This window comes from Trachurus trachurus, assembly GCF_905171665.1.
Source record: "Trachurus trachurus genome assembly, chromosome: 3".
Lineage (NCBI taxonomy): Eukaryota > Metazoa > Chordata > Actinopteri > Carangiformes > Carangidae > Trachurus > Trachurus trachurus.
Window position 1 is genome coordinate 27,225,590 of NC_139893.1, and position 26,113 is coordinate 27,251,702.

A 26,113-nucleotide genomic window follows, 5' to 3' on the forward strand; every position below is an offset into this window, starting at 1 on the left:
CTACTTCTTCTTCTCCTCCTTCTCTCTTTCCCCACGCGCCACCTCTACACTAAGCAGCTCCTCTCCTTGGTGTCGTGGTGTCATTCTGATGACAACCGAGCTGTCTGCTGTCTCTGCCACCGCGTCGGTGTCGTCCAGAAGTAGGGTGCGAGGAATCGGAGATCGACGGTGCATTGGAGAGGGAGGAGGAATTGGAGAGATGGAGGGAGCCTGGGAGGGACAAAAAGGAGGAGACAGAGGAGGAGGAGGAGGAGGGACGTGATGGATGAATTAGAAAGAAACAGAACAGACCTTATCAACTTCCATCCATCCATCCTTTCTTCCTTCTGTCTCTCCTTCCTTCTTTCCTTCCTCTTTCATTCCCTCCTTCAGATTCAGTGACATCAATTCTGTGTAGACAGATGTTTACAGATGTTCTGTAGATCTCATTCTCTGATTGGCTGCTGTAGCAATGTTAAGTATGGTCATGTGTCAGTACTCTTCACATCAGATTTTTGTAATAATTGCAAATTTCAACGGATAAATCTAGCAGACAGGTGATAGTGATGATAAATTGATTGATTGTGTGTGTGTGTGTGTGTGTGTGTGTGTGTGTGTGTGTGTACCTCTCCCGTGCCCTCAGGCGCTTTGTAGCTCTTCTTCAGTTTGGCGAAGGTTCCCTCCAGTCCCGCCTGCTCCGTCACCTTCAGCGCAGCCTTGAACATCTCGGGCGTGTCCGGTCGGGGAGGGATGACCTCCGCAGCTCTACCTGCCTCCTTCTCATCCGGCTTCTTGTCCTTCGTCAGCATCTTCCTGCACGAGCACACACACACATTTGCTGAGTTAAACACACACACACAGAGACGCACGCACAACCACTGAGTCCAGTAGCAACAGAGGAAACCGACCTTCAGTTAGCGCGAACCGACAGGTCTCGTACCAACACCTACAGCAGATTCAGCTCGTCCACCTGCTCTGCCGATTCACCATGATCTGACTGAGAACCTGAGTCGACTCTGACCGAGGGATTAGAGGTGAGACTAATCCCGACGAGATGTGACAGAAGCAGGACAGCATGACGAAACTATTACGGATTCTCACTGAGGACTTAAACCTGACTGTTATACTTTAGTTTATTATTGTTGGAAGAAGTGTAATAACGCCTGAGTGTTATCAATAACTTCATCAGCTTTATTAGTGGCGATTGTTTTTTAGAGTCAATCAAACTGATGGAGTGTTTCATCACAGTGACAGGAACCAGTTTATCTCTACAAAGCTTGTGGGCTGTAACCTGTTCACACCTGTTGCTGCTGTTTCCTGCCACTTTGCACAACTGTCTGTTGTTGTATGTTTTAACGCTGCATGGTGTGGTGTGTTGTATGTTTTGATTGATTGTTTTGTTAATCCAATACAAAAAAAATAACTAATTGATCACACAACCTTTTTCTTCTTGAATTCAATTTCTGTTGTTTAATTTTTTTTTACTGTCAACAACAGATTTCCATTAAAAGCATTAAATTTCACTGTCAGTTGTTACTATATGCACTACAGATTAATTGCAAAAATGAACACTTTCATTTTTAAAGAACCAATATTCACGTAATAAGACAAAGACAAATGTCCAATGTCCATATTTAAAAACATATTTCCCGTCTCTTGTTAATAATATATTAGAATCCTGCATGAGTGTTGTGAACTGTTACCTGTCCCAGACAAGAGTTATAACATCTTTTGTAGCTTGCCTGACTGACATGTGTCCTACTATAACACAGGAGCTGAAATTGATCAGTTAGTATTGCTCAGGGTCTGTATAGACTCTGGCGCTGATGGTCTTACTTTGCTTTTTTGCGGAGCAGCTTCTGGGACTCTGGGTAGTGGACCAGGATCTCAGCCAGGTCTTTCTTATCCAGGATGAACAAGTTGGCAAATCCGTGCGCCTTCACGTTGGCAGTGCGGCGGTTTCCTCCGCCTCCTGCCAGCAAACTGACAATCAGAGACAGGGGACAGCTGTCAGTCATATGTGACTTGTGCATTCAAGTCCACTTGTTGTAAATGTGCGGCGGATGTATGTCCCAATGTGCTGCAGCTGTTTCACGGATCAATTAAAAAGATAAAAAGTCCAAGTGTTTACTGGAGGAAGATTTAACACAACCTGGCAGCACATCTCAAAACACACCTGTGGATTTTTAACATCAGATTCCCTCCCTTCATCATCATTTTATCCTAATTTCTTTGTTTCTTTCTTTCTCTCTGTCCATCAGAACATAAATCTTTGATTTGAACTGAGAAAAGTACAAACTGAATAAAAAAAAGAGCTTTTGTTCATATCAGTATAGTCTGTTCACTGAACCAGACTCAGCAACATCTGTTTACTGCACAGATGTTTACAGATGTCCTGTAGACTTCACTATCTGTTTGACCAGGTTAATGGACCATGAATCATTCAGTCTTTTTCAGGATCAGCAGCAGTGACCTACAGACCAATGTATTGATCCCACCCCTCCCCCCCATGCTGCCCCATATACAGACCTCTAATTGGCTAATAGGATGACGGCAGGAAGCAGCTCTGACCTGATCTCTCCGAACACAGAGCCGGCTCTGATGGTGACAAACACCGTCTGCAGATCAGGACCTCCCACCACCTGCACCTCCCCCTGTTTGATGATGTACATCTCCCTGCCAATCTCCCCCTGACGGAGAGAGACAGCAGGTCAACACACATGCATGCACTTGCACACACACACACACACACACACACACACACACACACACACACACACACACACACACACACACACACGCACACGCACACGCACACGCACACGCACACGCACACGCACACGCACACGCACACGCACACGCACACGCACACACACACACACACAGATATATCCTCACCTTCTTGCAGACAAAGTCTCCAGGCAGGTAGACAACAGACTTGAGTCTCGTCAACATATCAAACACCATTTGTCTGTCACAGCCCTGAAAGACGCACAACACACCTTCATATATCACTCAGGTGTATGTATATGTGTGTATGCGTGTGTGTGTGTGAGTGAGTGAGTGTGTTTGACCTGGAACAGGGCGACTTTGCTGACAATGGAGTAGTTAACGTCCACAGCAATGTCCAGTCTCATCTTGTCAGGAAGTTGTATCAGCAGCTCCGTTTCATCTGCAGAGGAAACATCACAAAGCTCTGACTGTAGATCAGGGAAACGATGATTTGTATTTGGTTTGCTGATTAAATATCAACTGATTTTATCTATTTATTGGAAAAATCAATCAAGCAAAGTGTATTTATAACACACACACGCACTGCAGTCCTCGTGGAGAAGTTAGGATTTATAAAAACACAAACACACCTGACAGGAGGATGAGCAGAACCGTCTACACATTGTGTTTTTCTTAGTTAGCTTCAGCCACTCCTTCTTACCCAGCATGCCCTGGATCTTCCAGGTGTAGTCGTACCAGGTCTTGATGCGGTTCTGGACATCTTGTGGGATATTGTAGGAGTTCATGTACTTGACAGTGCTGTCCATACAGGCTCGGTAGTAGTTCTCCCCGGCTGTCGCTGCTCCAACCACGTCTCTCATCTGGGACAGGAAATTTACAGTGCAGTGAACTTTTCATTTGTATTTGTCCTTTTTGCCTTTTGTTACACTCAGGTTTCTCATTTCATTTCATAACCTTTATTTAAACACTGCGATATATTGAGGAGTAAAACCTCATTTACAATATAGCCAAGATGAAACACAAAACATATAAGGACAGAAGACAAAACATTTGAAACATACAAAAGCATAATAGAATACCGGAAGTTAAAGGTGACGAGGATAAATTGAAACATACATGTAGTTAAAAGCAGGAGCAATTAGAGGTAAAATAAGATGTAGTTATGGTTTTAAATTGTCCTATTGATAAAAGTGAGGTAAGTTTCGAATGATTTTGTTCCAGGTTGTAGGTGCACAGCAAGAGAAACTAGTCTTTCCAAGTTCGGTGTTAACAGAGGGAACCTGCAGTGTGAGCTGATTTAAAACTCGACTGACCTGACCGATCATGATGGAAAACGCAAAGACGCCAACGAAGTAGTTGATGAGCTGGAAGCAGATCTCAAAGACGGTGGTGGGGTCGGGCAGACCTCCGATGGTGATCAGCGTCTTCACGGCAAAGTAATAACAGCGAATGTAGCTGCAGGAGAAAAAGGAATCAATTATAACAACAGAGTCTGCAACACGCCGACTACAGGATTTTATGATTTCATTGCTCTGTGAATGTTGCGTCTCTTACGCGTTGCCTTTTCCGTTGTAGACCCACTTAGTGGATCCCAGTCCCTCGTAGTCTGAGCCCCAGTAGAAGAGACAGGCATTGATGTGCAGGGAGTACAGCAGGTAGGTGGAAGTCCGGATCACCCTGACACACAACAGCAATTACAACATCAATATCAACAAAAACATAGCATGGATATCTAGGCCCACTCCTAGGTTAGTTAGCCTAGGGACAGCTATACCTACATACACTGTGTCCATCTAAAGCTCCTTCCTACTCACACCTGAGTGTTGAGCTCCTCACCTGTAGATGTAGGCCTTCTTCATCACGGCCTCCATGCGGTCGTTAAACTCAGAGAAACACATGTACTGGGGGATGAGAGAGGAGTCAGTGTGTGTGAGAGGTAGGCGTGTGTGTGTGTGTGTGTGTGTGTGATGTGATGTGAGTGTGAGGTGTGTTCTGACCTTGAATAGACGGGGGAACCTGAGCAGAGAGTTGACTCCGGTAAAGTAGTAGAAGATCTCCATTGGAAACAGGCTGATCAGATCCATCTGTCAATCACAGACTCTGATCATCATCACGTCTGTGAGAAAAACAGTGGAAACTACAAACTGCAGAGGAAACACAGAGTTTGTTCTCACCTTGAACCTCTCCGTCGTCATGTAGTTCTCCCTCATGTCCTTCTTATCGCACTGAAACACAAAAGCTCCATGTTAAAATGTCTCTTTTTAAACAGACAGGTCAACCCTGAAGTATTTTCTCTTTGTGATGTCACTGACCACAATGTCTCCTCCACGGACAAACTGTAGTCTGGGCTGAAAGACCAGGATGTCGGTGATGTAGACCAGGTCACAGGTGTAGTCGGCCATTAGCCACAGGTGGATGTTTTCAGGTGTCTGGTAGGGGAACGCCCAGCGGACTGGGATCAGCCACACGTTCCAGTTCCAGGCTGCCACCACGAAGAAGAGCCAGATCACGTAGATCAGGTCTGTGGAGGCAGAAAGTCTTCGTCAGACCAGAGAAACTTTCAGTGGACATACACTGTACAGTTTCAGCTCGTCATCTGCTCCTGATTGGCCGTCGGACGGTTGGACAAGCTTCTGATATGTCAGAAACTTTCCGAGGCCAACATCAGGCTCTGGCACAGTTGAAGCGAGTGACCGGCAAATTACTGATCATGAGTTATGAGTTACAGTTACTATAACTTCTTACAAGAAGTAATTGAATTTACCAATTATTGCTTCATAAAATTAATTAGTTACTTGAGAAATTAAGTTTGGTGTTTGGTCCTGTTGATGTTCACACAGGCTGTTGTGTAGTTTCCTGTGTCTCAGTGTGGGACCAGACCAACTGTTCATTTGTCTCTGCGCCCATAATTGGTGGATCAATAAAACACAATAGATACGTTTTTAAACTTCTGATAGGCCAATTTATTGTAGCCTGGACAGGCCTTCAAATCAAGGCTGTAACGACTTGCTCTGTAACACGTTGCTGTGGAGACAGTCTTCACACCTGCACACAGACACAGATCACCGCTGTGTTCAGGTCCTTTGTCCCCAGGAGGGAAACATAACGTCCACATTTCCACCACACCCACCAACTCAGGTGATCAGTTATCATAATAAACCATACACATAACATAAAGTAACAAGCCCAATAAAAGGACAATAATTGTATTTATGTAACTTAATTTGCAAAAGTAAGTTAATTTCACATAGAGTCTTTTTTCACATTGCGCCTGTCTGACAACACCATGGAGACAAAATGCTGGACAGAAAATATGAAGGCCAGGTTAGTGTTGCTCTGCCAGAGCTTGATGTTTCCTCCTTGGCAGTAGCTTTTTCTGCCTTGTTAGCATTGTTGCCAAACAAACCTGCATCAAGCTGATTATTGGATAGACCAGGCTGCTTGTGAGCACTCATCACATTATACATTTACTCAAACACTTCCACGTGAATTAAAGAACAAAATGTCTAAAATTGTGTTGTGTTGTGTTGTGTTGCTAGTGTTTTCTCTCTTTCTTTGGTCAGAAATATGTCTGTCTATAATCTGTAGCCTCGCTCTGTGTCTCTCACCAGTGAACGGATCGATGCTGGAGGGGAAGCGAAACTCCAAGATGGCTCGGAGCCAGTCTGGCATCTTGGGCAGTTTGGGGAGTTGAGGGAGTTTGACTGGGTGACCTAGAAGTTCAAAGCTCCACTCCACCTCCACATCTTCTTCTTTTGCTGCTCCATCATCTTCTTTCTTCTCTTCTGCTGCGGGAGGTGGTGGAGGGGGAGGGGGAGCTTTTGCTGGGGCTGAGCAGAAAAGACAAGAAGTGTCATATGATTCTGTATTTAAAGCATTAATTAGATGTGTTCCAATCTATTGTATCTACTACATCTACTGTAATATAAAGAGCCTTTCAAACCCTGAGGCCTCCAATTATACTTTTTAGTTTTTTTTCCCCAAGTTGTGTTTTTCCTGTTTAATTATTTTTAAGAATTTCGTCAAGTGCTACACATAGTATACACAACCTCAGCAAAAATATTTATGTAATCAATAAAGACTTCTGTACAGTATATTTAGTGGTTTGTATATACACTATGTATATATACAGTATATATATATTTATTTTTTTAAAGCGTATTTTCTTTCCTGATCCTTACAGCTAAAAGCTGAAAACCATAATAATGAAGGATTATTTCACCTTAGAAACAGCTCTAATTAGAAGGCAGAAAACTGGAAGAATTGTTCCAAATCTCTCCCAATTTTAGCAGTTATTGCTTTAAGTCAGTGACACACATGGATGAACTTGATCTAATTATAAAGTACTGTGATTTTAGCTCATGTCATTGGCTCAAAGTGCTGTTCATCTGTGCACAAAGCTTCCCTGGGTTTCTGGGAGCATTCAATTTTCAGTATTGAATATTGAAAATATGAAAACAAACATTTGGATAGACAGAACCATAAAATGAGCGTCATCACGTACAGGCTGTTGGACTCTCCCCCTCAGACTCGTCTGGATCCAACAGTCGGTCCCTCTGCCGCTCCGTTCGACCTTTAAACAGCTTGACAAGCTCGTACAGCCGATCCTGGATCAACACGGTGCCCACACTGGCCGCCGACAGAGGACGTGTACTGCAGGATGACAACGACAGGATGGATTAACAAGGAGGATGGAGGTGAGGGAGCTAGAAGATGGAGTGTCAGTGTATTTTCTCTCACTCCTCTTCTGCGGTCAGCAGGTCCATGTCCTCAGTTGCATGACTGAGAAGGACACGGCAGGAAGACAGGAGGACATCAACATGGACCCATGAAAACAGAAGTGTGTAAACATGAAGATGAAAACGTGAGGCAGGAAGGTGCAGTAGTAGTAGAATAAGAGATTGAGTGAAGCTATGTTACAGCATTTACAACTCCCCCCTCCCAGGTTGAATCGGTTACCTGATCTCCACTTCAGGGATAGTCAGAGCCCCGAACTCCGGTATTTGGGTTGTGATGATCTGGGGTATGTTCAGACCTTTTCCCTGATCCACATCCTCCACCTGCAGCAGTGGGGGACTACCAAGGCCCTGTCCATCGCTCCCTGAGGACCAGAGAAGAAAAAAAGCTGCTGGACATCTTCTAAAAAAATGCTGCAGTGTACATCACAGAGTATACATCCACCACAGTTCAGATCACCTGACGTGTTGTTAGCTGCTAGCTGCTGGTGAAGCACTGCAGAGCATTATGGGAGTGAGAATGAGAAGGAAGTGGGATGGTTGGAGATACCTCAAGGCAAGACAGGTTTGTTTGGCATGTTCAAGGTTTGGATTTAAACAGTTAAATGTCTATGAGGTTTCTCTAAGGGTCTGCAGGAGAAGGGCGGGGCTTAAGGCTGCTGAGGATGCTGGGAGTTGCAGGTAAGGCGTCTGAGGTGGCTGGCGATGCTCATGCAGTACTGGCGCCCCTGTTCCGCAAGCTGTGACAGTTCCTGGGCCAGCAGGGCGAGCTCCGGCGGCGGGGTCGGCATGGATAGCGTGGGGGGGTTGAGGTTATGGTCATGCATCAGCTTCCTGCAGCTTTCCAGACACTCAGCAGCGTGAGGGATTTGAAGCAGGAAGCTTGTTATCGGAAGGCAAATGGCAGGAACTGGATGGAGAAACAGAGTCAAGATGTGAACTCGACAAGATCCTGGTGGAACTGATCAGAATCTGGTTACCATGGAGACGATCCAGGGGCACAGCCGAGCAGGTACGTTGAATTTCTTCTCTAATTCAATTATGGTCAAAACTTTCTTAACCCGCTCAATATTTATTTCTCTGGTGATGCTCAAAACATCTGACCTAACTACAATCATGTTCAGCTCTCACCTCCACTTCCACCGTCATCTGCAGCTTCATTTTCCTGTAAGAGGGAAAATATATCAGCTACTTAAATCTGTTTCACAGAATGTAAACAGACCAGATTCAGCTCTAGTCCACACTCCTGGACAACCTCTTAGTTTTCCAATGTCATTTAAAAACCAAAACACTTTGGATAAACCACCTCACATAGTTGTTGAAGTTAAACTCCTGGGGCCCCTGAAGCTCCACCTCTCAGCCCAGCTAGCAGCATCTCTAGACTCAACTCAGCTTAACTCAGTTCAATTTGACTCACTCGACACGACTCACTTTAGTTATCAGCTTCTTTTTCTGCTACCTAAACTTGGCTATGCAGCGATGACACAGAAAGCTGTCATCTTCAGTGCAACACATGCAGAGAAACATTGTCTGCAGGTTGCTTTACCAATAACAACCAGAACTTTAACAAGGTACAGGGTGGATGTACAGTCATTTGGCTGTTTACTAATGACGACATCCTCATGATGCTTCTCTCTGACCAATCAGCAGTCTACACTGTTTTCATGTCACCTTTTGGTTTTGCCTCAACTTGCATGGAAACTTATGGATGTGAAACCAATAAAAGTACCAGGTGTCAAAAGGTATCCAAAACTTAAACCTTTAAAATCACAGAAGGTTAATAAAGTTGAGGAGGTACCATGAAGTGGAAAAGAACTGACCGAGCCCTTGTTCTGCTGCACAGAAAATACTTAAAGGGACAACGAGGAGTTTTGGAAAGTGAAGTGTTTTCATACTACATTTCCCATGAGCCTCCGCGCGCACGTTGAAAGTCTTGGACCAGCGCAAGACGGGCGTCTTGCTAGGAATGTTTTCATTCATCAAGAATGAAAGTCAGAGGTTTGAAGACGATCAGATACCGTTGTAGTTCCGACCATAAACGGCGATTCGGCGGCGTTGTTATCATGACCCGCCGGGCAGCGTCCGCGAAACCGAAAGTAGGAAACGCTGGTCGGCGTGCCCAACATTTCCACCACTAATAATATTAACAAAATAACGATAGAGACAAAATAATATACATCGAAAATGGAGCCATTAACAAGTGTGGGTAACGTAGATTCATCCACATTAATATGAGACTTTTTTATAACCAAATACAAACTCCTCATTGTCCCTTTAAATGTTCTCCAGCTCTTGTTCTTATGGTGGTTGGATGCAGGTGTTGAATGATACAACCACCATGCATCCAAACATTTCACCTGCTCTGTGGCAGTCGGGGCCTCTGAGACCTGTGGTTGTTGAGTGACTGGACTCTCCAGGTCCCTCTTCTCGGATGCTGGTTCCACATCTGTTGAAGATGGGGGCTTAGCGTCATCTTCAGCCTCACGGGCGTCCAGTAGGGATCTGATAAGGAAGTGTAGTGGTTATGAAAATGTCATGCAGGAACGGTTCTACTTCCACTTCTCTGGAATTCAGACGTTTAGGTGGATGACATTATTGGAGGGATGTTTGGTTTGGTAAGTCAGGGAGTATGTCTTAACCATACTGTATTCACTAACTGAAAAATGTTGGAAATAAGTGTTTGCCACTGAGCAGAATTTGCCCAAGTAAACAAATTTAATATTCAATCTGGTGAGGTAATTCCAACGTACCTTTTGAGGTTTGCCCTGATTCACAAAAGACGTTGACAAGAAGCAACACAAAATACAGTTAAATGCAACCACAAGGACAAACTGTGGCAAACTGCACAAAGACACTATTCAGAGCAAAAGTCCAGCTAAGTCCCAGTTCCCAGCTGATCTGAAGCTAAGAAAGCTAAGCAGCAGTGACCTCATACCAGAGGACCACATGTAGGCACCTCCTTCAGTGGCCAGTGCTGGCACCTGGTATCACTGGAGGCAGTGGACTTTAGTCAGTGTTCTGTCACTACCCAGAGCTAACAACCATAGGTGATTGGTTGGAAGATAGATTGCCTGGTAATGAGGAACCTGACCTTCAGACTCAGCTTCTTGCTCACGCCCTGGATGAGGTAGAGTCATGAAATGTTGTCAAAAGAGAGATATTTGGCTGGTTTTCCCATTAATATGAATATATATACACAGGGCAGAAAGGGGCAGGAATCATTTTTCAGGATTGGTATGGGACGAACGTAAAAACCAACTTCTGTGTCACCCTCAAATGGAGATCAGGTACCTTGGAGTGCAACACCATACCAACTTGAAGAGCTGAAGTTTAGTCTTTGTATTATCTAGACCTGTTGTATAACACTAGAAATGAGGCAACAGCCAATTTAATCTTTGCTCTGGCAGAATGGAACAATAGCCCAGAGTTGGTACAGGGCCGATCCCTTAAAAAACTAGTACTCTGCTGAAGCAGTAGATCATCCCAGGTCTTGTTATTGTTGACAGACAGAATCTAAGGATTAGTCTCTCTTATGAGAACCAACACCAGCTAGGAACTGGGCAGAACTTGAACTTGCTCTAAGAGGCTTAGTAGAAAGGAAGGTACTATAGTACAAGCTGTTATTGCAAGCTTACGTATGCACAGGAAGTATGCAGCCCATACCATAATGTGTTGCGATCTTTGAGGTTCTTACAGAACTCTGCAAGAGCATCATGTAAAAGCAGTAATGGATTCATGATGAAATCAGCAACTCATTAGAGGTATGGGGACATCCCACCATCTCACAGGGGGGGTGGGGGGGTAAGCCTTAAGCTAAATATGGCTCAGCTTACTCATCAGGTCTTTTCTCTTCCTCAATATTTTCCACCGTTACTTTATTATCCACAGGAGCCGTATTGTTTGTGCTGTCGTCACTATCCTCCTGCAGGTTCTGCAACCTGAACGGAGTTCAGCAAGGGACAAACAAGATGGAGAGCCCCTGTCAGACAGTTCAGCTCATCAGGGAGAAATTTGTGTCTAAAGGCAGCGGGTGGCATCAAGACCAAGCAGACAGCAGGTCAGACGGTTTGGTGGTTCTGCTCTAACTTTGCCAGTGGAGGGAGCTCTAATGCAGCAAGTCCATAATAAAATACAGCAGAATGGGGTGTTTCAGCAAACCATAAAGCAACAGAGTAGAGAGCATTGAGCCATTTGGTATAACAATTTGTCATTTTGTCAGTATGACATTAGTATCTAGTATTCCCTCAGAAGTCAGATAAGAAGGTAGCACAGTGATGGGTGTCAACAGAAAGTACAACCCAACTTAGGGTATGTACTGTAAGTAATGTGCTGACAAGTGTAAATCTGGGAGGTAGAAGCAGGGTGGTGTTGAAGATGGACTCACTCTGGGTCGTCCTCGTTCTCCTCCTCCAAGATGTTTGGCAACCTGTGGCAAACAAACAGCAGCATTACTACAGGTGATTGAAGGACATCTTTGATCAGATGGTTCAGGTGTTTCCTTTCTATGAGGCACTTGTAGCATGTTGTAGCCTACTATATGCAGTGCATCTTCATTTTTAATTCCCGAAAATCTGAGTTTGGAGATGCAGAGTCTTTATTGCATATTGTGACTTACGGCTCGCTGGCCTCCGGCAGTGTCTCTATGACGATCTTTGCTGAATGCTCCTCCTCGAGCTGGCGGACTGCCTCCTCTGCTGCCTTCATGGCTATCTCCTCTGCGGCGCGGGCCGCCTCCAGACGGTCCTGCTGCAGCCTGTGTGATAAGGAGGAGTTCAGGACCTTAAGTGAAGTTGCAATTTTAAACACACACATAAATGAAGACATAACAAGCCTAACACCCTACAGTTGACCTGTACAGGCTGAGATAGTTGACTTTGGAACAAAGTGTTGAACAGACAGAAAAACTGTTTACTGTTTTAATCATCAGTGGGGCAAAAAGAACAAACAGAAGGTGGAGCAAGGGGGAAAAAGAGTAAACTAGACAGCTGTCGCTAACCTTTCCATCTTTGGAGCCGATTGATCCTTCTGGATCTCTTCATCTTCTGCCTGCAAGCAATCATATGGAAAAAAATCTCTGTTGAGTACGATATTAATAACTTTTTAAAATATCATAGTATTGATGCTATTGTCACCATAGTATCCTTTGTGCTATAGTACTTAGAATAGCCAATAAAACCTACCCTGTTGCTAGCTTGTCTCTTTTGTACCATACAAAGTGAAACTTGCCTCAATTTCAGTGAAAACATATTGTTGGTTAAAGATGTTAGACCAGCCGTCAGTGACTGTTCAACATTATGATGCTGGTGAGAAAAAGTCACGCACCACAGCACTGACTTTGGCCCGATCATGATACCTTTAAAAGGGTCCAAATAACCACTGTAGTCATGGTACTAACAGCGTGGTATGCCTTTTGGTGCTATTTTATCTTGACATGCTAAGTATGGATGGTCCCTACCCTGGTACTAACTTTGTAGTCTTTGCAGTACCACTACCACATTCACTAATGAGCTTCTGGCTAATATCATCTCAAATTCCATTATAATACCACTGTGATTCTTTCTCTAGTTCATGGTGTCTGTAGCACTACCTGAGTGTAGACAGTAAATTAGCATTTTAGCTTGCATGTCAAGATCAACCATCCTTACTTCCTGTTGTACAAGTGCGCCCATACTTACAGTATCAAAGAAAAGTACTTTCTGTTGTTACAGTGTCACAGTAGAAGTACTTAACTTAAAAATTCCACTCAAGTATAGTACATCACCACTTTAGTTGTTTGCAAAGCCATGTAGACATTATACTCTGAGCAAAATGCTGGGATGTCTCACCTCTTTCTTCCCTCCCTGCTTGTCCCCATCCTGTTCAATGTCCTCCAGGACCAGATCATTTGTCTTCTGTGTGATGCTGACTGAGGGCCACATGGCAGGAAGAGCATGGCTGAGGATTATCTGTATATCCATCTTTGCATGTCTTACAAACTGCTTGTATTAAATATCTGAATTTGTGCCACAGACAATGGAGAAGTGAATCTGGTTATGTATTTTTAAATTAAAGTATTCATGCATCCACCTTTGTTGAATCTCAAGAATTAGATGAAATCTCATTTAAAAGTGTTGATAGACCCATGATTGATTGATTGATTGATTGATTGATTGATTGATTGATTGATTGATTGATTGACTGACTGATTGGTTGTTTTCTCTTCACCAAGCTTTCAGTTTTACAAGACAGCACAACAAAACACTCAACAAGAAATATTAATTGATGTCTTTATTTTCACGAATACAGAGCAAAATGCTGCAATGAGCTGCAATGTCTGCACTGACTTAGCTGCACTGACTTAGCTGCACTGGGTTGTTGCACTGAGTTAGCTGCCTGTACATGATCAGCAGAAGCCTTAAGAAGAAGCAAACAGTTGCCCTGAACTACAGATGGTCCTGACTGCAGATCTAACAGCTCACGAGTTTCCAGTAGCACCAATGGCAAAAGCTGAAGTAGGACCAGTATATCACTGGCTGCACAAAATAGCCTATATATGGAGTTTAAGTTGCCCAAATATTTAAAACTATGACCCCATGTATGATGAAATGTGGCTTGGGCATGATTCAAACACATTATTGCAAGACATAAAAATCTCCACATATGATCAAGATTTTTTGCAAGAGCCTAAAATGAATATCCAGTTTATTAGGTTTTGGCGCAGTCTGTCCTGCATCTAATACACTGTAGCATTAATTATTAACCAGGACAGACCAGGTGGAAACAGTAGAGTCTTTAGAAATCACAAACTTCCAAAGTCGTCTTTCAGAGCAAAACATGCAAAACAACAACTTTACTTTTTACAGATCCCACAAGTGGCAAGGAAAGGTTTTAGGACCCTTGTTTAAAAAAATAAAAATAAAAAATCAGGCTTTTCTAAGAAAGTTTTTCTAAGGTTTTCTCCCCAAACTTTAAAAAGAAAATTATCCTTCAAAAAATTAAATTGCCCTTCACGGTTTTTGTAGATTTTTTATGTTTTGTAAAAGAAAGCTGGGTAAAAACTGAACATCTTGCAGCTTCATGGAGCAGCTTGTCAGCACTCAGTACAAACTGCTCTGTGTCTGTGGTGCGTCAGTTAACCGGTGTCTCAGCTGTCAGTGTCAGTGTGAGTGACTCTGTCCCGTGCTTCCTTCTCCTTTTATTTTAAGGGGCTCTCGCCTCCTTTACCCCCTGAAACAGAAGGAGAAGAGCAGCCCGGTTAGAGTCCGCCTCATCACTGACACCAGCTCCTGCCAATCAACACACAACTAATAATGAATCAATCAATCAACCAATCAATCAATTAATGAGTGCATTTGTCTCTGCAGATTGCAGTAAAGTTCACCTAAAAATCTCTGCATCACACTAAAGTTAAATGTGACTTATCATTTAACAACTGTAACTGTGTGTGTGTTAGTGTGCGTTGGTGTGTGCGGAGGTTGTACTTACTGCTCTGCACCTGGTCACTTCCTCCGTCCTGCAACCATGACAACAAACATTAAAGATTTAGAGACGTTCTGCTGGTCAATGTGGGTTCAGGTGTGTGAGAGTCGCACTCACCTTCGGTAATGGCTGAGGTAACATACGACTGAACTCAGTGACGATCCAGCCCACAACACTGTCAACACACAATAAAGGCATTACAGCAGGAAATCTTTCAAAGGCCGAAAGAGGAATTATATTTGGAGCATTGCTCCCTGTGTGAAAAACTTCCTAAAACATTTCTCCTTTATGTTAGAGTCAACAGAAAACAATGGTGTATAAATAGTGCATTCAAAAATACCGCAGGAGTATCACAACAAGTACTTCTCAGTACTTAAGCACAGTACGAGTGAATGTACTGTTTGTAGTAAGCATAGCATGAATCAGCAGGTCAGACTTCACACTGCATGTTTGTCAGTTTTCGAATCAGTGATAAACAACAAACAAATCCAGTGTTGTCACAGTTTAACTGTGATGCTGTGGAAACGCCTCCACTCACTTGCTCTGCTGCTGCTCTACTTCTTTAGTCGACCTGAGAGGAGAAAAGAGTCAACAACAGACACCTGAGGATTCACACCTGAGATCAGAGATGAACTCTGAGGCTGAGAAAAAACAACAAAAACTACAAAACCTGAAAATCAACAGAATTTTTTTTAGAAAAGTAAGGTTTTATCCATCTTCACTGAGAGCTCACGAAAGGAGGCACAAGATTTAAGAACAACCTGGTTTTTCAAACCACTTTAAATCTGAGACACATATCTGGTAAAACTTATTGTGTTATCGCAAAACAACATTAGAAGTGCAAGACACATCTGTTGTAAATGAAAAAAAAATCTTGACCCTTCATCTGCACGTGGACGTCTCTTACAGTAAACTCACTTCCTGTCTCTTCCTTTTAATACGAATACAAATGCAAATGCAGTTGTGATCATAGGTAGTTTTGCTCAGGGAGGTGCATACGCAGTAACAACACTCAGATTATTGCACATCAGTAATAATATAAAACAGTTTTCTGGTTATTACATAAGTAATTTCAGGCTTGATGAAGTTGACTGGAAAAAGGAGGTTTTTATACGCACATCATGCTGTAGGCTATTGAGGTGCAGGGCAATAAAAAGTAACGTAGAAAAAGAGAGGGTTGCCCGCACACTCTTGCAGGAGGTCACAGGAAGTTGACTGCCATGATAGCTCTTAAGTAGAAGCTGTTTTTCAGTTTGTGTGTGATTTAAGCAGCAGTTACAGTGTGATCTCTGTGTCTCACGTGTCAGTGTTGGCGGCTGGTGGTGGAGGTGGAGGTGGAGCTGCTGCTGTAGTAGCAAGAGGAGCTGGAGCTGTTTGAAGGAGCCGGAAACACACAGATTAATAAAACATATTATTCGCTATCATATCTGATGGCACAGCAGGTGTGTCACGCTGGTTGTCTGCAGGTACCTGAAGAAGGACGTGTAGCTTCTCTCTTCTCAGAGCTGTCTGTCTTTGAGCGGGGCTGTATCTCCGGCTGAGGAACAACCTTCTCTATCCCATGTTTGATCCAATCCATCATCCTGATGGACACACACACACACAAAGCAATGATGTCACTCCTTCAGATTCTCAGTTTTTTTTCCTTCACAGAAATCAACAGAAAATGAAATATTATATCCATGTAAAATGTGTTTTGTGTTACTATGTGAACACACACACACACACACACACACACACACACACACACACACACACACACACACACACACACACACACACACACACACACACACACACACACACACACACACACACACACACACACACACACACCTGGGTGGAAAAGGCTTGTCATTGTCAGTCTTCTCCTCTTGGTGCTTTTCCTGGACTCGATCTGGTTCTGGTGCTGCCTGGACCACAGGAACCACCTGAGGCTCCGGAGCTGAAAGACAAGAAGAACCATTGACCAACATGAAGTCAAGACCTGAACCGGATATTTTTTCACTGGATCATTCAGGCCTGTTCTCACCTGGTGGAGGTGGTGGTGGTGGCGGCTGCACCTGAGAAGCAGCAAACACAGGAGGTAACTAAATGTCATTTTAAGAGCAGTACACAGAGTTCCTGCATCAAGATGAAGGCATGTGGTGGTTTGTATCTATCTGACTGATACCAATATTAGGGAGTAAAAAATTCCAACAGATCCCACAGATGTGAGTGTTTTCAGTTTAAATTTTTCATTTTCATTAACAGATTTCACCAAAAATTTCAGAACATCCAGAGCTACTTTCAATGGCATCTGTCAAGACTCTCATTGACTTTCACTGTGAAATGAGCTGGTGATCTGACCGCGACTGTTTAGTAGGCGATTTGGCTTTGAGGCTGAAGCAATGTTCTTCTGAGCCTCCTTCAGTCATCTCATTAGAGATGTGTTCAAACAGCCTGGTAACAATGTGATCCCTCAAGCTTCTCTTGGACGAACACTGATCAGGTCTAAACCCTCTCTGTCTCTACACCTCCATCATGACCGTCGGCCATTTTTGTTTGTGTCCACGACTCCTGCCTGTGTCACAGTTATGACGGATGCTGATCCAGAGCGACATAAAACTCTCAATGAACTCTGAAACAGGTCACAAGACTGTTCAGCCTGAAGTCAGTTTAAAGTATCAGATATGTGTCTGGCTCCATGTGATTTGTGCTGTTCAAACTGTTGTTTAACAATTAGATCTGATCTGCGTTACATATGAGATGAAACCAGATCCAGGCCATTTGGGCCAACTGTATGAACTGAGTTTAAGTGGAACGTCCTGGGAAAACCTCATACCTCGGTGGGCGGCTCAGCAGGAGTTGACTCTTTACTCTTCAGCTCCAGCTGAGGCTGAGGAACAACTTTCTCCAGGCCTTGAGCGATCCACGCTATCATGCCTTTCCTGTGGGAGACAACAGGAAGTACAGTCAAGTTATGGACACCGGCGGGGTGCCTCAGGAACAGTCCGGGGGGGACGTGGGTTTGATACAAGAAGTTCTCTAAGCTGAAGAACTGTGACGTTCACTTCGCTTTATAGTTCACCACTTGTTCCTGATGTGATGGGTTATCAAACTTAGGAGAAACTGCATCCTTTTGTGATGTCAGAATCCTCTGACGGCAAAAACATCTGTTTTCCTTAGTTTCCATTAAGTTACTATGGAAACAGACCGTACCCGACAACAGCTACAACAAAATTAACTTGAATTTACACAGAAAAATGTTTTTCAATCCGGGGAGCAGCTCATTATTTGGCAGTGTGCTCATATGTTTGTCAAGCAGCTAACTGACATTGGCTTCGGGTTCATAGGACAGATCACTATTTGGCAGTCTGCCTGATGATAGACTCATAAAGCGGCGCAATATTTGGCAGTTGTTCCATTGATAGGCTCAAAAGCAGCTCACTATTTAGCAGTCTGTCTGTTGGAAGGGGTTGAACAGCAGCTCCTTATTTGACATGGACCTCAATGAGTTTATAGGGCTGATCACTATTTGGCAGTCTGCCTATAATTGGGTTACACTGCAGCTCAGTATTTGGCAGTCTGCCTGTTCGTGGATCTATTAAGCAGCTCACTATTTGGCAGGCTGTCTATTTGTGTACTTATAAAGCAGCTCATTATTTGGCAGGCTGTCTATTTGTGTACTTATAAAGCAGCTCATTATTTGGCAGTCTGTCTATTGATTGGATCATGAAGCAGCTCATTATTTGGCATCTGTGACATCCTGTGACATATTACTCACTCATCTTCAGGTTTACTGTTGGCAGAGAGAAGAGGGAACATCAGTCACATGAAGCTCATACAAACTGAACTATTTACAGTACACACACACGCACACACACGTTTGTATGGCTATCTTTGAGGACACTCATTGACGTAAGGTTTTCCCTAGCCCCTTACCCTAACCTTAACCATTGAAAACAAATGCCTAACCTTAACCATTAATCTTAACCTAACTTAAACCTAATTATTTCTTAACCCTCAAATAGCCCTTAGAAGGGGTCTGAGAAAGTGAGGACCGGCCAAAATGTCCCCACTTTCCCAAAATGTCCTCACTCTGATGGTTTAAAACTCAAACTGGTCCTCACATGTATAGCTATACAAGTACACACACACAATAATTACCTGGTTGAGGTCTCTTCCTGTGAACATGTGGTGAGAAAAGGAAACACATTAACCTAATGTCCTCTGACCTATGGACCAGTCTCTGTGTTCGACCCTGAGGTCAGAGCCTGGAGCTCACCTGAGTGGTGGAGTTGGCCCGGCTCAGTTTAGGTGAGAGAAGAGGTTGAGACAGAGCTCCGCTGATCCAGGTCAAGACGCTGGGCTGAGAGCCGGATGTCGGGCTGAGGAAACATAGACGAGAGATTCATCATCTGTATCAGATGAAAAAACAACTAAAAACAACTTTTACCACTGGAATCAAAACCTTTTGGCAATCCAATCTTAACAAAAGAGTTTGCCACAGTTATCAACGCCATGTTCATTTAAAAGGGGCCGAAAAAATCACCACCACATGAAACAGTCAATTATAGTTCAAATTTGACTTGACAGAGAGTAACGTCTTCTCGTGCTTATTTTGTCTGAAGAAAAAAATGCTGTCTGTTTTGAACGTCTTCAACTGTTTACATTTGGGTGATACCACTACTGTAAATCAGTTTCTGGGAGTAAACTCAGAGCCATACAGAGTGTGTTGGTTAAATTTCATATTGTCCAAACTACATAGACAATTACAGATGTTTTTTTCTGTGTTTAAGACAAATTTAACACAACATATTAAAATAGAGGTATTAGACCACTTTCCATACCTCTATCATTGTATCCTACCAGTCTAGATTTGTTAATGACTTGACCATTCATTCATTCAGTCAAAAAAGTTAAACCAGTGTTGGTTCATCATGACACAGCTGTGCCACCAGCATCAGAGTCAGTTGTTGAGACTTATTGTATATTTGAGTCAGGGTTAGAGTTACTGAAAAAGTATTTACAGAGTGTAGTCCATTTATGAGGTCACCCTATCCCATGCCAATCGACTAGAAAGACTGGTGAATGCACAGGTGAGGAGGTGGCTTGGACTGCCAAGATGCCTTAGTAGCATTGGCCTGTATGGCAACAAAGCCCTCTCCCTATTAATCTCAAGCCTGGTGGAGGAGTACAAATGTGCCAAAACAAGGCTGGAGATGACCCTCACAGAATCCCGAGATCCATTCGCCAGAGGTGCTGCTCCAACCCTAGCAACGGGTAGAAAATGGAAGCCATCTGCAGCAGTCGCAGTTGCAAAGACCGCCCTCAGGCACCGGGATATAGTGGGGCACGTCCAACATGGCAGAGGGGGCCACATGGCAAAAGGCTACTCCAACTGAACGGCGGCACATGGTAGTGGAGGAAGTGCGCCACCAGGAGGAAGCAGCTAGGTGTGCCAAAGCAGTCTCCCAAGCTCAGCAAGGCCTCAATTGCTGTGCTGATTAATTTACTTTGGGATCTATCACAACTAGTCCTATTAAGAAGTCTGATGTCTGGTGTCAAAACCAGTGACCGCTGCGAAAGGGCAGATGATAACCTGGGAAAGACCTGGTGACAGCCTGAAGAGACTGCTGACAGGACGGAAATAGACCCCATCGGGGCTGGCATGGGCTGGCTACCCATGCTGGCAGGAGCCTTTCACCATACAGTGACTTGGATCCACCCAACTATTTGCTACGAAAAGTTCCAAAGGAAAAATACCCCTTGTGTCTGCGAGAGCAGGGGTGGAAGAAGACTCATCGGTGGACCACACGGCTACGGACCTTGCAATGGAAACGACAACGAATGGAATGAGCCCAGTGGCAGGATACTCACCACAGTTCACAGGGTATCAGAACCCCAGACAAAGCCCAACCAAGCACCGATCCACCAACGAACTTGGATCCAGAGCCCACTCAGCCACAGACTGCAGTAGAGAGGAAGATGGATGGACATAAGCCTCAGATATTGTAGCCTAAATCCTGCCAGAAACAGGAGTGGGAATCCACGGACACAGACCATGTCCATCTCTTAGACGGTCTGAAGGGGTGCGTGGGAAGAAAGCTGGACAGGTTCGGAGATGTGATCTACAGCTATGGAGCAGAGAGGTTTGGGGTGAAAAGGCAGAACCAGAGGACATAGAAGGAGTCATCAGCCCATCTGAAGTCCAGGAGGCAGCAGGAGATTGAGAGACTGGTGAAGGAAAGAAGGTGCCTGAGGAAACAGTGGAAGAAGGCAGCAGAAGGGGAAAGAAAAGGACTTGAGGCACTGCAGGGTGACATCAAGCAGCGTCTGGCAACACTGCGACGTGCAGAATGCTTGAGAAAGCAAAATAAGAAGAAGGAACGAATGAGGACTGCCTTCTACAGAGTACCCTACAAATTCCCTAAAGACCTCTTTGTCAAGGAGAAAACTGGGACCCTCAAAGCACCCATAAGGGAACTAGAGGAGCACCTGAGGAAGACCTACTGTACAGAGGCATGTGCCAATCAGCATTCCGGATGACATACCACCAATCCATCCACCTGAGCACCAGATGGAAACAAGGCCCCCTACATGGAGTGAAGTAGGGGCCAAGATGAGTGAAGTAAGGGTCAAGATGCCTTAGTAGCATTGGCCTGAATGACAACGGAGCCCTCTCCCTATCAATCTCAAGCCTGGTGGAGGAGTACAAATGTGCCAAAACAAGGCTGGAGATGACCCTCACAGAATCCCGAGATCCATTCGTCAGAGGTGCTGCTCCAACCCTAGCAACGGGGAGGAAATGGAAGCCATCTGCAGCAGTCGCAGTTGCAAAGACCGCCCTCAGGCACCGGGATATAGTGGGGCACGTCCAACATGGCAGAGGGGGCCTTGGTTTGGAAGCAACAACACCCACATGGCAAAAGGCTACTCCAACCAAACGGTGGCACATGGTAGTGGAGGAAGTGCGCCACCAGGAGGAAGCAGCTAGGTGTGCCAAAGCAGTCTCCCAAGCTCAGCAAGGCCGGTGGATGAAGTGGGAGGGTGTGGAGAGGAGGTAAATCACCTGGAACGAGTTGTGGAGCATGAAGTCTAACAGGCTGAGTTTCATCATAAGAGCCACATATGATGTCCTGCCTTCTCCAACCAACCTTCATCTCTAGTATGGAGAGGACCCAGCCTGTCTCCAATGTGCAGCCTCAGCAACCCTCAAACACATCTTGGTGGGTTGCAAAACCAGCCTGACTCAAGGGAGACACACCTGGCACCACAACCAAGTTCTAAAGTGTTTGGCTGCCGAACTTGAGAACAAGAGGGTATCCACCAATGCCATGCCTCTAAACGCCCAGTCTACCTTCCCACAGAAAACGTTTGTCCGGGAAGGGGAGAAACGGCGGACCAAGTCATCTCCCCCAGAATCTGGTCCATTGAGCACAGCCCGGGATTGGGAAATGCGGGTGGACCTCAGCCAGAGGCTCACTTTCCCACCCGAAATTGCAGCAACCAACCTGCGACCAGACCTGGCCCTCTGGTTCAAATCCTGCCGGCATGTTTTCATCGTTGAGCTGACTGTCCCGTGGGAGGATGCCATCGATGAGGCATTTGAACGGAAGAGGCTGTGGTATGACAACTTAGCAGCTGAAGCAGAGGGGCGGGGCTGGAACGTGAAGGTGTGGCCAGTGGAGGTCGGCTGCGAAGGTTTTGTAGCAAGGTCCACCACAAGGCTCCTGAAGGAGGTAGGGATCAGCGGGCAGGCCCAACGGAAGGTAATCAAAGAACTTGCCACTGCAGCGGAGCGAAGCAGTCACTGGCTGTGGCTGAAACGCAGGGACACAACATGGGCTGCCAAGTGACCGTGCAGTGCCACCGCGCGACACACACCCAGGTCTGATCAGCCTGTGGTGGGCCAACCCCAGCAGAGGGTGTATTGTGTTAAGTGGCTGAAACACTTGATGAAGTTGGGGTACACAACTGATGATGTGTCCAGCTGGTGGCACCGCACGATCAGTGCCTATTTCCACCCCACCCAAGAGGACCTCAATTGACCCTTCGCGTAAGCCTCGCCCCCTTGGTTACTGTTGCTACGCCGGGCAAGCTTTCACTCCCAGCCATGCTCCTGGCAATATTTGGTATCGATTTCAATCAGCAAAATTCTGGATAAACTGTTCTGAGATAATAGAGAGAAGAAGTCACAAAGATCATTCATAGTTTTCAGTGACGTGACTCGCGCAGGAGGATTAAACATCTGTTCAACGACACGACTGGACAATGTACAGAGCAGCATTAAGGGCTGGTAATTTTACCGTCTATCAACCCACGAAGACTTAGGTCATCTCACTGGTTGTCAAACTGCAAGTTTTTGGGCGATTGTGAACCACATACAGCTTTCGCTGCTGTTTTTTTCTCCCACCGCTGTATCAGTCAGTGAAAGCAGTCCCTGCCTGGAGGATCCCTCGCCTAAAAGCCCAGGTAAAAGCCGTAAAAGTACAGCTGTCATTTCGGAGGTGAACATATGGTTATCCCCATATTTACACTTGCTCAAGTCGAAAAAAAAGTCAGCTCGTATCTGAACAACTCTATATTGCTGCTGCTGCCGCTGCCGCCGCCGTAGTAGCAGCAGCAGCAGCAGCAGCAGCAGCAGCAGCAGCAGCAGCAGCAGCAACAACAACAACATCCTTCTCTACAAACAAATGTTTTTCGTCCTAGTCTCAAAATGTGTCCACAAAAGCAAACGTAATGACTCACTGCCGAAAGCTTGCCAGGCCTATAGTTACGGTTGCTAACGTAGGATTGGACAATAGCCGTTTGTGGGAGGGGTTGGCGAAGGGTCAATTGCTGTGCTGATTAATTTACTTTGGGATCTATAACAACTCGTCCTATTAAGAAGCCATTATGCAAATGTAACATGTATATATATTGAATTTCTATATATGGAGTAAATGTACATTTTATTTACTTAAAGCAGATATCAGTGGAATGTTTTTGTTAATATAAGTCCTAAATAGTCCTATTTTCCGTCAGCAATCACTTACATGAAGTATTTCAGCCTAAACACGAGTCTCTCCGTCACTCTGCTCTGCTGTAACCCGAGGAGAAAATTTTCCTTGTGGGATACAAGTGTTATCCAATGAGGAGAGAGAACGGCATGAAGGGCTGTTAGTCCAGTAATTTTAGGCCAAAAAAGGGGTCAACGTTAAACAAATTGCAACAGAAGCAAACTCAACTGATTTTGTATCCTCAACATGTCCTGAGTGAGAGAAAAAAAGCCCCGAAGAATCCCATTAGGGGAAAGTTTCGAAAAACACCCAAACATATCCCATTTATACGCATATAAAACATTTTTTTCACGTATATAGGGTAAAATTTTTAACCTTTAGATATCTCCATGAAAATTACTGAGTTGATTACTCACATTAAGACAAACAAAAAATGTATTACATGTTTTTTGAAATTCTTTGTTAACATGAGCAAATTTGCATAAATCTGCAAAAATTTGCATAAATTGCACCGTTTTGACGGCACATGTATATATGAAGTTGCTGTGGTGGTACCGGCATGGAAATTGGAGTGAGTTGACTCCATCGGTCAACCGACAAGTTGACCACTTTAAATCTCAAGATGACTGCAATTTTTCAAGACAGCCACATCCTTAGTAGAGCAGGTATGACATGCTCCGTCTCTATTAATGCTCATGGGCCTAAATTGGTTCCATTCCTTAAGTTTTTTAACTGTAATATGTTAACAAGATTGAACAAGACATTTTCACCTGCTCTACCCAATGTTTAGATCAGGTGCTGTATGTATGCAAATTAGCCATACGTAATTGGATTATGCACTGTTGGCTCATGTCATACCTGCTCTACTAAGGATGTGGCTGTCTTGAAAAATCAACCAAAACCCGGCCATAGCAGCGTATTTCAGTTTGTGCGAATCAGGGGATTTTACAGTCATCTTGAAATTTAAAGTGGTCAACTTGTTGGTTGACCGATGGAGTCAACTCACTCCAATTTCCATGCCGTTACCACCACAGCAACTTCATATATACATGCGCCGTCAAAACGGTGCAATTTATGCAGATTTATGCAAATGTGTGCAAATTTGCTCATGTTAACAAAGAATTTCAAAAAACTTGTAATACATTTTTTGTTTGTCTTAATGTAAGTAATCAACTCAGTAATTTTCATGGAGATATCTAAAGGTTAAAAATTTTACCCTATTCATGTGAAAAAAATGTTTTATATGCGTATAAATGGGATATGTTTGGGTGTTTTTCAAAACTTTCCCCTAATGGGATTCTTCGGGGCTTTTTTTCCCTCACTCAGGACATGTTGAGGATACAAAATCAGTTGAGTTTGCTTCTGTTGCAATTTGTTTAACCTTTTCTCATAAAATGACTGGACTATGTGTGTGCAGCCAAGGGATGCGCGTGAATGTGGTGACGTAGCACGAGGACCAATTGATGCCTGACAAGGGCGGGGGCTGCTAACTCATGGTGCGTTCAAAGAAACTCGTACTTTGTGTTTTTCCTTCCTGTGAAGTCATACCAGTTCGATCTGGTACGAGTTCACGGGTCGGAAGTTACGAGTGGCCGTTATAGGGAACTTTCACAGACAACAGGATGGTAAAAACACGAGCTACGGGTTACCTGGAACGCTACCAAGTCGTAGTTGTGACTTGAAGCTGTAACTTACGGTTTCAAAAGCCTGCCTTGAACGCAGCATTAGCCGAAACGGCCGTGAAGCTGATATCTGCTTTAAGATACAGACAGATTTGCTCACTCACCCGTTGCCCTCAGCCTCGGCTGCTTCCTGCTTGGGTTTGTCGGCCTTAGGAGCTGTCAATCAAACAGTGAAGGATGATCAGTGTGGAGAGCAGTACCAAAGTGAAGCACAGATAGTTCACTTTGACCTTTGACCTCACCTTCATTCTTGCTCTCTTCCTGAAATGTCACTTTCTTCTCCTGTTGAAAACACAAATATATTAACAAAACAGGTAAACCAATCTTGTCTGTTTTTAGTCAGCTGACACGTGTTGATGATCATTTAGACCAGATCCACAGAACTTACGGTAGTCAATAAATAATAACAATAAAAAGAGAAGGCTTGTCTTACCTGAACAGGGGGCGGGGCTGGGGCTGGTTTCTCCTCCTTCTGCTCTTCATCTTTTTTGGTTGGAGGCTCAGGAGGCTGGGGAACGACTTTCACCACCCAGCTCAACAT

At 44.4% G+C, this 26,113-nt stretch overlaps 1 protein-coding gene across 1 annotated transcript; it reads right to left on the reverse strand.

Annotated features, from left to right (window-relative positions):
- LOC311008155 (uncharacterized protein) lies at window positions 1-26,113 on the reverse strand (the record flags this gene model as incomplete). Its single annotated transcript, XM_084001589.1, has 37 exons — window positions 1-210; window positions 606-792; window positions 1,816-1,962; window positions 2,551-2,669; window positions 2,878-2,961; window positions 3,054-3,151; window positions 3,413-3,572; window positions 4,026-4,167; window positions 4,267-4,389; window positions 4,549-4,613; window positions 4,710-4,796; window positions 4,887-4,937; window positions 5,025-5,233; window positions 6,321-6,542; window positions 7,217-7,365; window positions 7,453-7,494; window positions 7,672-7,813; window positions 8,128-8,358; window positions 8,580-8,613; window positions 9,806-9,950; window positions 10,199-10,213; window positions 11,282-11,386; window positions 11,833-11,874; window positions 12,064-12,201; window positions 12,445-12,494; window positions 13,274-13,353; window positions 14,913-14,940; window positions 15,024-15,081; window positions 15,445-15,477; window positions 15,523-15,547; window positions 16,377-16,467; window positions 17,731-17,836; window positions 19,056-19,072; window positions 19,174-19,276; window positions 25,677-25,728; window positions 25,815-25,854; window positions 26,006-26,113. The coding sequence occupies 37 exons, from the start codon at window positions 26,111-26,113 to the stop codon at window positions 1-3; spliced, it is 3,738 nt and encodes a 1,245-aa protein (XP_083857715.1).